The sequence below is a fragment of the Dicentrarchus labrax genome, unplaced genomic scaffold (assembly GCF_905237075.1).
Source record: "Dicentrarchus labrax unplaced genomic scaffold, dlabrax2021, whole genome shotgun sequence".
Taxonomy (NCBI): Eukaryota; Metazoa; Chordata; class Actinopteri; family Moronidae; genus Dicentrarchus; species Dicentrarchus labrax.
Genome location: NW_026136701.1, coordinates 21,803,191 through 21,816,501, shown reverse-complemented (window position 1 = coordinate 21,816,501; position 13,311 = coordinate 21,803,191). Strand labels below are relative to the sequence as shown.

The 13,311-nt window shown below is 40.4% G+C and overlaps 1 protein-coding gene across 1 annotated transcript; it reads left to right on the top strand.

Moving 5' to 3' along the window:
- Positions 1–280: 280 nt before the first annotated feature.
- On the top strand, positions 281–6,993 carry myadmb (myeloid associated differentiation marker b). Its single transcript, XM_051404934.1, has 2 exons — positions 281–447; positions 4,343–6,993. Exon 2 carries the CDS (start codon positions 4,464–4,466, stop codon positions 5,343–5,345), a length of 882 nt encoding a protein of 293 aa, XP_051260894.1. The 5' UTR covers positions 281–447; positions 4,343–4,463; the 3' UTR covers positions 5,346–6,993.
- The last annotated feature ends 6,318 nt before the right edge of the window (positions 6,994–13,311 follow it).

Genomic DNA, 13,311 nt, shown 5'->3' with positions numbered 1-13,311 from the left:
TCAATATACAAACTTATCTTACAGAAAACAACCACAGTTGCATACAAACACTCAAAAACATCAATTTAGCTCATTCAGATTGAGATCTATTAATGTCCCACTGCTTTTCACGAAGCTGCCAGCCAAAAGAAAATGTAGGAAAGTGATCAAGAAATGTAACTTTCAACGAGGGAGTGCATTGGCTGTGTTAAACAGCAGTGTCCTGGGCTGGTGCAGGACGAGGAGGGAGGGAGGGAGGGAGGAGGAGGAGGAGGAGGAGGAGGAAGAGAGCTCAGACAGATGTGAATAACGGTGCAGACATTTGATTCCTAATTTGGTTTGCTGGGCGGGGAGCTGCTCTTCTGAGCTGCTTAGTCAAGTCTGAGAGCTGAGGAGTTGCAATCATACGATTCTCTACCGCTGGATGTCCCGGAGAACAGAGCCTGTCCGCAGCCAAGTATCAGAAAGGTAACCAACTTTTCACACTCACTGATTTCATGTGGGTTGAATATTTAAAAAGTATTTTATGAGGTAGTTAAGTGAGCTTGCACTAGGAAAAGACAGTTCGGCTGCAACTTGTTGCATCTTGCTTACCTGCATGCCTTATGGGAAATATGTGGTAATATCAGCAGCTAGTGGTTTTTAGTTTTTCTTGCATGTTAGAGCACATTTAAAAAAAAAAAGAAATTGAGCTTTTATTTTGAAATTTTAAATGAGTTTAGAATATAAAAAAAGTTGCGTGTAGGAATAAATCTTATAAATGACATAGTGACATATTTCTCCTTTATTATTCTTTTTTAAAAGTAATTTCTACTATAATATTTTTGTGGCGAGAGTCTTTCAGACATTCAGCACTTGCATGATGTTGTCAGAAATTAACTTTCTATCCAGTTTCCTCTAGAAAAATGTAGTTTTTGAACATATATTTGAGCGTTTTGTGTCAGTCTGTGTTCAGTAGGCTGTGGTGTGGTGTGTGTGGTGGGAGCAGGGTGTGGCAGTCGGCACACCCACCTTCACTGTCAATGAATGAAACCCTAACACACAGCTGTCACACTGTGTTTATGGGGGGGGGTTTCCTCTCTTTTTCTATGTTTGTGGCATTGTGGCTAGTGAAGACACCAACAAGTTCCTCATTGTTCCTGATTCTAAGTTGCCCTCTTCGCTGAGTAGGTGTGGTGGGTCAGTCTGCCTTTGAAAAAAATGTGATGACCCCCTTCGAAAAAAATGCAGTCGAGAGATTTTAGTATCTTGTGAGAGTTTGTTCTCTCGAGATTGTTCTCCAGTCTGACAAGAGGAGTGAAAATGCTGAATACTTGGAATTTGTTTGGTTTGAAAAAAAGGTCAAATGTGAAAGGCTTTCGTAAACAGTTGCGCCTTAATATACTGACATTAAGCACACACACACATACACACTGGGGATGGTTTGCCAACAGAGCTCATCCTGTGCTTCGACCCATGGATCCCCTCTAAGTAGATTATGCTTGAAATCAAGTTAGTGATGTTGTGTCATGACAACCAAACAAGCAGCTCACATGACCTCTCTGCCTGAGACAAACAGTAGTTTCCTGAACATCTCTGCGTATATGTCTGTGCGTATATGTCTGTGTGTGTGTGTGTGTGTGTGTGTGTGTGTGTGTGTGTGTGTGTGTGTGTGTGTATGAAAAGTGACTGTGCAGAGGAGCACGATGATGTCACATCCTGTTTGCTGTCCTGTTACAAAGCCTGATGCGTGAACCTATTTTCAACACCTCTTCCATTTGGGGAAGTGGCCCCCTATTTGTGTGATCCTGTCGTGTTTTCCATGCTGTACTGTGAAAAGACATTTTTCCACACTGGGCCCTTGTTTCTTTTTCTATTTTTCCCTCTCCCATTTCTTTCCTGACTTGATTCCATAAGCAGCAGAGTAATGGCGGCGGCAGGAGTGGCGGGATTGATTTTTCCATTACGACCCTCCATGTATACGTTTATTTTGAGTGGTTTACATGAAGCAATAATTGGTACCCTGACTTTAAAGCTGGAGTGGGAGTATTGAGCCGGGAGGGAGAAAGAGGACAACTGATGGAAAAGGGAGGGAGTAGCCGCCAAATGAGACTATGAGGAAGGAAAGAAGGAAAGAAAAAGAGAGGAAAGGAAAGAACTTGGCAAATGTGACAAAGTTACCAGTTGTTCAGCAGCAGCTAGACTGTAGCACATCTGGAACGCATCAGTAAGTTGGAAAATCTTACAAGAAATGAGGGAGAAGTGGTGAAAGAGAGGGGCCCGCTGGTGACTCACTTCTCTGCTATTCTACTCCATCATTGTGTTTAAACTATGTGTCCTTCTGTGGCTGAGGCACAGGGCTTCCCCCGTGTTCCTCCCTCTTTTCACTCCCCTTCCCTCCCCTTGCCCTGCACTCCCTTTTGGCTTCGAGTGAGTCATCCTGCAGGAGTTTCAGGGGTCTCTTTTCCATTTCTATGTCTTTCCTTCTATTCATTCCTCTCCACTGGTTCTGTGTTTCGCCTCCCCAGCCCTCAGCTGTATAATAGGTATCTAATGGGACTAATGTAAACAGGTCTTTTCTCCTTGTTTATAACTGTCTCTGTGTAAACTGGGAACAGGGAGTACACTGCGCAAAGGTTCACACACACTGTTAAAATGTCCACCATATCTTATTAAATGTCTCTCCCCGTGGCTTAAAATCTTGTCTTTCTGAATTCAAATCAGCTGGTTTCTATAGAGTTCTTGCAAAGGAAGTAAATAAAAATTATCACTAGTTGTAGTGTTCGATACCAGAAAATGTTCAGCAACAACATCCGCTGTCATAAATGTCAGTGCTGCAGGATTAAAGAGCAAGAGCTTCTTTATATAGATGCCATTATACACCAACGTTCAATAGAAATCCACCAGAGAGGAGGAAGAGGCTATCTGCTGTAGCTTCATTAGATCACAGTGCAATGTGTTGCAGCTGCACAACAGGTTTGCGGTTTGAGTAATTTGTATTAGCTGGAAAAACCCTTTGCCACCTTGCCGAATGCCACCATTTCACACCAGAAGTCTTGTCTTTAGGGGTTGCTGAAAACATGACATCACCCACCATTTTCAGACAGGGCATAATGAGACCTGGAGTCGAGGCTGACGTCTTTTTGTCAGACCTTGGATGCACAAAATTCAGATTTGAGGGGTAAAGTGAGCAACAAACTAGGCTGGGGTGTTTGTTTTTTTGTCACTTTCAGCTCTAAGGAATTCTGATTTACTATTTTCTGCCGTTAAAGACAATTAAAAGAATCAATAAAATAACATTCAATGGACAAAACGGTCCCCAGTCGAATCATATTCCTATTAGTGTGAAAGTGATACTGTGCAACTTAAAGTTAAATTTATAAGAAATAAAACACAGCTTTGCTCAGTCCAATATACTCATAGGGGAACTTATAGCCATGGTGGACGCTGCTTGGTTGAAAGTAATTCTGGAAACGGAAGAAGAACTTGAAAAGACAGTTGAGGAGAGGTTCTACTTTAATAAAGCAAAGTACAAATCCTACAGTAGTGAAGGTTTCAATAGCAATGTAGATGTATAGTATTATCTGTTATCTTAGAACCTCTGAAAACGTGGTAGAAAATAAGTTCATAATAAAACAAACAACGTGGTTAATCGTAATCGGTGCACTGAACTTCTTTACATCACCTCTTTCCAACGGAGCCACACCCACGTCAAATAGCACAGAAAAAAAAGTGAAATGACCAAAACTGCTTTGGCAGAAAAATCTGTGTTCCAACACCATCCCTCATAGTACGAGCCTGGTTGAGACACTTTTTTTAAGGGGCTTTAAAAGTACAGTTTCCTTTAGACACTCACAGAGTTGAAGACCCAGCAGCACCAGATTAAAAGCCTTGTTAAGATTTCAGCTTAGTTTTTACAGTGTATAGACGGGGTCGCTGGGAATGTAACAAGTGATGAGAGCCATGTTTAGAGCACGATGACAGACACACTGTAGGGTCGCTGGAGGTTGCGGCGCCACACCCATCACCGAGGACATGAGCATGGAGGAATGTCAGAGTGAAAGAGTCTGCACTACCAGAACTACCAGAGTAAAAGAGAAGGAGTGTTCACGAGATGATTTGACCTGATGTAAATGTGACCACAGTGCAGTCATTATTGTGTTTTCATGGTTTCACTTGTTGCTTCAACCATTCATAAAAATACAATAACAGCATTGTGTGTTTCACAAAATGGTATGTAGGAGTAAATAGTCTGTTTAAGCAGAATTGCAAGCTGTTGCCCTCATGTGGTCGTATCTTGTACTTCATCTAGAGGTCAGAAAATGTTACATAAAACTGTAAAATCTTGTTGGCTAATTCTTCTCAATATCTTTTCTTCTTTCAGTTTTCTCTGCCTTCTCTCAGCGGCCGATGGTAAAAAAATCTAAGGAAGTGACACCCGAAAGGAAAAGACTCGTATCTCACAGGAACCTTTTCATCTTCTCTCATCACCTACATCTTGCAAAATGGCTATAGTCCTCCAATCCAGCCCACTCCTATGGACACGGTTGGCAGCCATGGTCTTCGCCTGCGTGGCCTTCTCCGTGGCCGTGCATGGCGGCAGACTCTACCATGGAACAGGAGACTGGTGCATCTTCTGCTGGGCCTTCAGTTTCGCCGGGACTGTTCTCGTCATCCTGGTGGAGTTATTCGGCCTTCAGACCAGAGCCCCTGTTTCCTGGAAGAACTTCCCCATCACCTTCGCCTGCTACGCCACCTTGCTCTGCCTGTCCGCCTCCATCATCTTGCCCCTCTACTTCCTCAAGGGTTCCTCAGGCCAAAGCGAAATTCGTGACTACCGCATTGTGTCAACCGTCTTCTCTTGCCTGGCCACCATCGCCTACATGAGCGAGGTGAGCATCAGCAAGGCGCGTCCAGGCGAGGTGGCCGGCTACATGGCCACAGCCCCAGGCCTGCTGAAAGTCTGCGAGACCTTTGTGGCCTGCGTCATCTTTGTCTTCATCAGCGACCCCGTGTCGTACGCCCGTCATGATACACTCAAGTACTGCCTGTCTGTCTACTGCATCTGCTTCATCCTGTCGGCGGCCATCATCCTGCTCTGTATCGGCGAGTGCACCGGCTGCCTCCCCTTCCCGTTTGCCCGCTTCCTGTCTGCCTACGCCCTGCTGGCCGTGGTCCTCTATCTGTCAGCACTCATCATCTGGCCCATCTTCAACTTTGACCCCAAGCATGGCGGTACGAAACAAAGGCCAAGCGGTTGCACCAGCATGCCGGGGCTGTGTACGTGGGATAAGGTCATGGCGGTGGCCGTGCTCACTGCTGTCAACTTCATACTCTACCTGGCCGACCTGATCTACTCCACCCGCCTGGTGTTTGTCAGCGCTTGAGGGAGGAGAAAGGGTGTTAGTCCAGCAGTATGCTCCGAATAAAATTGAATTTGGCATGTTCTCAAAGGCTGTCGAACTGCTGTCAAACACAGTTCTGCAAGCAAATGTGACTCTGGTCTGTTTGTTTATCGGCATCCACACCAGCTGCAGGAGCTTGCGGGTCATGATGGGAGCAGACTGTAGGGTTATACCACAACTGGTATAATTAATTGTAGTATTTTAATCTAGTGTGGCTCAATTTTCTGAAAATTAAAGCATTTTATTTCACCGTGGTTCTGGTAGAAGAAAAGTGGCCCGAAGCACTTAAGTAATGGTTGGCCCAGGATGTACCGGAGATAATGTATTGGGAGCAGTGAACAAGAAAGTTCAGCTGGCCAACCTGAGTAATCAAACCAAAATCTTGTGTTTTTTGGGCCCCAAACTCACAGTTTTGCCTCTGCAAACCTGCCAAATTTGATTTTGTGTAAAGTATACTGCCAGCTTGAGGACTGTAGAGAGGGAGAGAAGAGGGCGAGGTTGAGGTCAATGGCTATGTTTACACGTACAACAATATTCCCTTAAATTACAGAGGCTTTCTGTTCATGTGTTGGAGCAAGTCAATGTCAAACCTTGCTTCCAGTGACCTGAAAAAACTCATATCTTGATTATAAGAGACCTGAATGTGATTGCTGGAACATGCTGATATTACAAGAGACATTTAAACCTTTTTTTTTTTATCCGTTTTTTAATGGCAGATCATTGCCTCCCGTAATACTCAAAAAACAAGATTATTTCATGTGTAGGCTACAGAGATGATTGTGATCTGGATATGAATAAGCTATTAAAAGAATCTCCTGGACAAGACTCTGACAAGGATACAAGCCAACACCCAAAATACTATGTACATGTAAACATAGTCTGTAATGACAAGGAAATGGCGGCTTATTATTGTGTTTTTGTTACACTTTTTTTTTTTTGGTATAATGTATATGTCCATGCTCTGCCTTAAGTTTCTTTTTAATTTGATGTCAGGTGTAAAAAAGACCAAGTAGTATTTTTGTTTTTAACTGCAAAAATGTAGAAAATAATGAATATTAGCTGTAAGGAGCCAAGATTAAGTTAACTTAACTGTTAGAGAAAATATAAGAAAATACAATTAGAAATCCAAGACTTTAAAGAAATATCTATTTAGTTTTTTGATGATTTCATTAAAGGAATGAACTGTTTTCCCACCATTGCGCAGAACAGCTGATCAGATTGTACCATTCATCATTTGTCTTTCTTTTTTACACGGCTCCAATGTTTTAAGACTTGAAGTACAACATAACTTACATGTTACACGTTAAAATGAATGCTAGGCTAGCTTTTTGCTCCTGTTATGATATATGTGTATCTGTATCTGCAAGCTGCAATCAATGGCAAGAATATATAAATGGAAAGAACATATGCAATATTATTACAAAACAAGAATAGTATGGTAAAAGTGCACTTAATATTAGTATTTTTTATGTGTTCAGATTTCAGGTGTCTCCAAATATCAAAGCATCTATTAACACCAAACACACACCACTAAATTCATACACATTGCCGACTGGGTTTATTGGTTTTGTACTGCTGTAATAAATACTTAAAGAAAGAGACAAAAAAAAGATGTATCTCTCTCTCTCTAGATGTTGTTAGTGTTATATTCTTCAACTTTTGTTGTTCCACTGTTCATGTCTCAAGTTAGCATACCACATCAGTGTTATAGGAAATCGTAATCCAGTGTTTAAATAAAACCACATGGTTAAAAAAAAAAAAAAGAGTATGTGTGGTTGTCTTATTTTTAGTGTTGGTTTCATAAAGGTACAATATTACCCACTAGCTACGCCAGTGGAGTAGCTTTATCAGTCGGTTCGTCATCCACCACTTTGGTCCTGACTGAAATATCTCAACAACTATTAAATGGATAAATATTATTTTTTATAGATCCATTTAAGCTCCCCAGAGGATGAACCCCACTGACTTTTCCTCTAGCGCCACCATGAAGTTGACATGTTTGGTTTGAAATGAAACATCTTGACAGTTATTGGATAGATTGCCATGATTGTGAATGAATCATTTGTTATTTGTTATCCGCCACCAGCAGGTCAGAGTTTTCCATTATCCCTCGAAGTAGCTCAACATCTACTTAATGAATTGGCACAAACCTTTGTACAGATATTTTTGCTTCCCAGATGATGTTTCTGCGACTTTGGTGATCCCAAACTTCTCTTCTTTGGTTCAGACATTCATATTCATTACTTTTGTTATTACCCAACAATCCAATCACATCGTTGGATTCCTTACTACTTGGATTTGTTTTTGTAATCACGGAGGAAGCTAGTTCGGATGATAGAGACGGTTACATTCAGTGTCTGGAAATATTTACATTATTTTGAGTTTAACAAAAAAACAAAAACTGGATTTTAATTGTCATAAGTCTGAATTTGAGTAGATGGTTTATCAATTTTGTGGTGAGTAGCAGAAAAGTAATGTAACTAATTACTGTTGGCTGGGAGTAATAAGTAAAGTAATAACGTTACTTTTGAGAAGAGTAATAAATTAAATTTTTTGAGTAACTAGCCCAACAGTGGCCTGTATACTCTTCATGTGTTATACATCTACAAAAGAGTATACATATTAACTTCATAATACCTTATAATATTGGGACCTCACACATGCTGTAAACTGGCATTACTAATTGAATGATATTTAATATTTATTAAATTATTGCAACACTCCCAGACAGAAGCTAACACAAGCTACAAACTACAAACTACCTGCCACTAATGAACCTATGAGAGTGAAACCTGCCTTTAATTGTACCATATACATGTGACAACTTTCTCAAGTGCCATAAATGAACTCGCTTCACAAGACAAAAAAGAGCAATGCTTTGATTGTTTAAACTGAGGGTAAACTGAACAGACATCAGCATCTGCTCTTTGCACACTATTTATACTTCCCTGTTTACTTTATCTCTCACCACACTTTTTACTTTCTCCACCTCCTCCCTTCGCGGCCAGATTCCCTCAGGCTCTCTGCAGACCCCAGTACAGCCTATGGGGGCTTGAGTGTATCTCAGGGCCCCAAAGCCTCGACTGCCAGCAGGGTTGACTACTGGTGACCACTGCTCCTGAGGGGGCGGAGTGGAACTCAGTAAACATTTCTGTCACCTATAAATCTATGGACAGGAAAGGAGACGCCCAGTTCTGACACAAGGAAGGGTTGAACCCTCTAGCTACTACAATAGCAAGCCCAGCCACTTAGTCAGGAGTCAGTGCACCTGCACCTGGCTCAATTTCATAGCAAGTTCAGATATACAATGTGTATCTTTTGATCTTTGTACTGACACATACACAGTATATATGTTTGCTTTTGTTCTTCTCTTCCCTTTGTATGTAATATAAAACGCTCACTTCATTTTCCTGTGTACCTTGGGTTTGAGCTTATGTGTAAAGAAAAATCAGAAAGCAAAGTGGCACACAGCGTGAAGTATAATCCTCCTGCTTTCTTTCTTCCATTTGACCCAATTTTTGAGATTTGAGTTTCATGATTTACACCCTCACTTTTTCTCTCAGTGAAAAATGACTTCCCTATTTCCTTGACCTCCTAAAACTAAAATTTGGCAAGATTCACTGCTCATCTGCTCTGCTCTCGTCTGTCTTACACCATCTCCCGGGAAGCTTTTTCTACTGTTACGCCCTGAGGGGAGTGGCCTTCCTACTCTCCTTGAGTAACTAAATTAATCATTGGCCTTCCCACTCCGACCCACAAAAAGAACAAAGAGTGTAAGTCATGAGCACTACAATAGCTTGATACAATCTCAAACGAAAGAGGCTATAGAAAGAACTCAAACACAACATCGTGTTTCCACCCCGTAAGCAGATGTGTTGTTCTCGGCGCGGCCAAGAGTCAAGTGTGCAACAACAAGCACACTTGAATGACAAAACAATACTTAACTGGAAACACGCGAGTAATTAAAATAGACACACAAATATGTTGAGTGGTTGGAAAGACCCTGACGTTCCCCTTTCAGTGCTGAGGCTCATGTATCCTCTTCCTCCCACAGATACAGCTTCTGCTTGGCTTGGGCCTTGATTTTTAACCTCGTCTCTCTCCGAACCATGAGAGTCTCACGGGCAAACAGCTGTGCAAGCTGTTTGTGAGTAATATGTGATGTCATTTCGTTGGGTTGTTCCCTAATGTGTTCCTTTTATTTCAACACTTTTGTGTCCTCTGACTGAACATTGAACCCTGAGCTGTGTTGTAACTCCAGTACAGGATCTCCTGTCCTCCACAGGTTGTTAAAGGGGAACTTGACCAAGTTTTACATACAGTTTAAAGGTCAGTTTATTTGTCACAGGGACAATAAGTTGTGGTTTTATGTCATGTGCGGGACTATTTTTATTTCCTCTCTGCTGGTTGCCTGGCAACTTCTCTGCAATTTAGGAAGGAAGTCGCTGCTCTCGGCTCATAAATATTGTGGAACGTAATCCCCACTCAAACCCCCTTTGGAGATTAAACCGATATGTTAATGAGTGATCTTTGGGGGTGCTGGATTACGTTATGTTTGGACAGAGCCAGGCTAACTGTTTCCATCAGTTTCCAGTCTTTATGCTAAGCTAACTGACTGCTGGCTGTAGCTTTAAATTTACCACCCAGACACGAGCGTGGTGTCAGTTTTATCATCTAACTCCCTGCAAGCGAGTATAAGCATATTGTCCAAAATGTCAAACTATTCTTTTAAATCATAGTCCCCCAAATTTTATGGGAATTTAAGATTAAATCACCTGGAATACCCCTCCTCCTCTTCCTCCTCCTCTTCCTCCTGCACTCTGTCCATAACACTCCAGTAAACATTACAGTCACACATGGTTAGTAAAATATTGACATTTAAAAAAGCTTGTACAAACACAAATACTGATCTTTGTATTATAGTATTAATATTACTATGAAATTAGGGTGTATATGCTCTTAGCATCAGCATTACCACTATATTACTGATTATTAGGTGTATTTCATCACTAATATCCGTATTAATGTTAGTACTAGGGCTTCAGACTATAAGTGAGTTGTACTGTTAAAGGCTGGATCACCCACAGGAAAACATAGTTACTCACTTACCTCTAGCAGTTCATCCAACACATTGAGCATGAATGGAATTTGTTTGGAAAATGTTTCCAACGCTCACAGCTCATATATTTCATTGGAAATCCAAATACAAAAATACATTGTGTTTGAAAACTGTTAAAAGTCTAATGTTTTGAATTACTCAGCGTCCTGGAAACACAGGTTCCAAGTTTTAACAACTACTGGATGGATTGCTGTAACATTTTGGACAGACATTCAGTGTCTCTGTGGATGAATCTGACTTTGGTGATACTTTGATTTATGTCCAAATAAAACAACATTCCCATCAGCATATTAGCAGTCATTATGAGCACATCTCCATGCTAGTGTAAGCATTTAAGACTCTTTTTCTGTTTCATTTATCAGTTTATTAATTTATGTTAAACTGTTATTATTAGTGGTATAATTTATATTACTACTAGTGACATAATTAGTGGTATTAGTGTCTGATAGTGTCCCTATCAGAGTCAGTGTCAGTGTTATAGGGGCAGTGTTTGTATCAGTATTACAGTGGCTGTATCAGTATTAGTTTTATTATTGTAACACAGTTTGTACACTCGTGCATTAAGTCATTCACAGCAGGCAGCAGCTCTGTTTTACTCCCACATACCACAGTCATCCTATAGCCTAGTTAGCTTGTCTTTTGGGACTTTCTTTTCAGTGATGGAGGCTCCATTTAGACATAATGGTCATTCTGTTATCACATAGGCTCTTTATAATCTAATGGAAGCATTTCCATTAAGGGTCCACTTGGCTGCTGTTTCATGAACCTGTATGTGTCAGTCAGGCTGACTCAGAGAGCTCTCTGATGTTTGAGATTATACCTCCCCCTGGTGACACTCACAGGATGTGTGGACAGAGGAGCAGCATAATGTTCCTCTACAGTATACCAATGCAAGAAGTTATGGTTTAAGTCTGCATTAATCAGTGAGTAAACCGACGACCCCTGACAGTTAACACAAATAGTGAACACAATAACTGCAGGAGGTTTGTGTAAAATGAGAAATTTGAATGAATTTTGAGCAGATTTCCTGTGAATATTGATCAGAGATCAGTTTTCCTGGTATTTTAACAATCGGTATACATATAGCAAACATACTTAATAGGCTTCTTTTTCGGCACATTGGCATTTTTCTTTTTTTAGCTCTTTGGTTGCTTAAACTACTTTTCCAAAGCAGCTATTTATCAAAGATTGAAAGCTTGTGCTCAGGTCTTCACCATTTTCTCTTTTCTTTATATCCTAAATAATAATACAACCTTTAAAAAAAATGACAATTTAATTTAGTTTTCTTCACGGAAATGAATTAAATGCTGAGATATAGGCATCGTACTGAGTAGTTTTAGAGTCTTACACCTCTAAAACTGGAGAAGGCCTTGAGAGCCCTCATGAAGCTTTAGTGACCCCTAGTGGGGGTCAAGACCCCCAAGTTGGGAACCACTGGTTTAAGAAACAATTAAGCATCTTCAAGCAGAATAAAGAATACTATTTTACTTGAATCAATATGAAACATAATTTGAATGTCCTTCTTAAATTAACCCCTAAACCACTAGTGCACACCCAGATTGATTCACTATCTCTAAATAATGACTTAGTTTGACATATGTTCGACTTATAGAGCCAAAAGTTATGATTTAGACATTCTACGTTGACTTAGATTTAGATTCAATGACTCTAGTTGTGTGATCGCTCAATTTTGATAAAAAAAAACCCCGAAAGTTTTGTAATTTTGACTCATCATAAGTGTTTTTTTATTTTTATCATCCCTAACTTTTCACAAGTGTTTTTCTTCTCCTGGCATAAATGGGCTTCCATGTTTAAGAGGTTAAATATTTTAGTAGGTCATTGAGCAGCTTCAAGTCGGGGTGACCTTGTTGGTCTATTCATAGGCTGGGAAACTATGCTATATAGATGATAATGGCTAGAAAAGAGACCATGAAAGACAAAATCTATTACATGGCTGCTGATGGTGACATGATGATTTGAGACTTTAAATCATGAACCAACAGTCAGTCACACAGTTTGGACCAAACTAAAAACTAAATTCTTGCCAAGTCTTTCAAAGTAAGAGAAACGTATAGCTATTTGTCTTTTTAAGTTGATTTTGTTTGTTTTGTAAATAAAATAAATGGTTTTTTTTTTATTTTTATGTTTTACATTATAAACCTGTTAAGATGCACACAAAAAATGAGTCGGCGGTTTGTGCTCCAAGTTTTCCCTTCTTCTTTTGTTGATGCCACATTCACCTCTCATAAACTTTCCATGTGCAACTACCTTTCCTGAGCTGCAGCCAGAGAGAAAAGGAGGAGGAGCTGGAACTGGAATAGTCAAAGTCATGAAGGAATTATGGCTTTAAATTCCTGCAGTAAGTTCTTCTTTAAAGATGTTCAAAGCCCTACAGCAGCTATAGCTATGCCTTACCATTAAGGCTTTTTTGGTCTCAAGCTCCCAACATGCCCATTTATGGTTGCACCGATCCATTTAGACCCATAAAACTGTCGAGAAAACATATAATGTTACTTTAGTGTCTTTTTGTTAGGTTGATTGCCTTTCTGTTTTGCAATAATTAAACACTTTTGTCTGTCTTTCTTGTGGCCACGCTCCTTTTAGTGGTGAAAGTACACATAGGAGAAAATATTAACTGTGAAGTTTTACAGCAGAGTGAGTAATATCTCAAACCCCCAAGGTGGCTCTCAAGTCCCCCCAGGTGGCACTGTTCTTCAAGACAAACCTGCTCTGCTTAAAGAGGATTTAACAAACTATTTCTCATAGAAACCTTTCAAACAGCTTTAACAGTCCCAGCTGAGTCACATCATCCTTTCATGGGGTCAAACT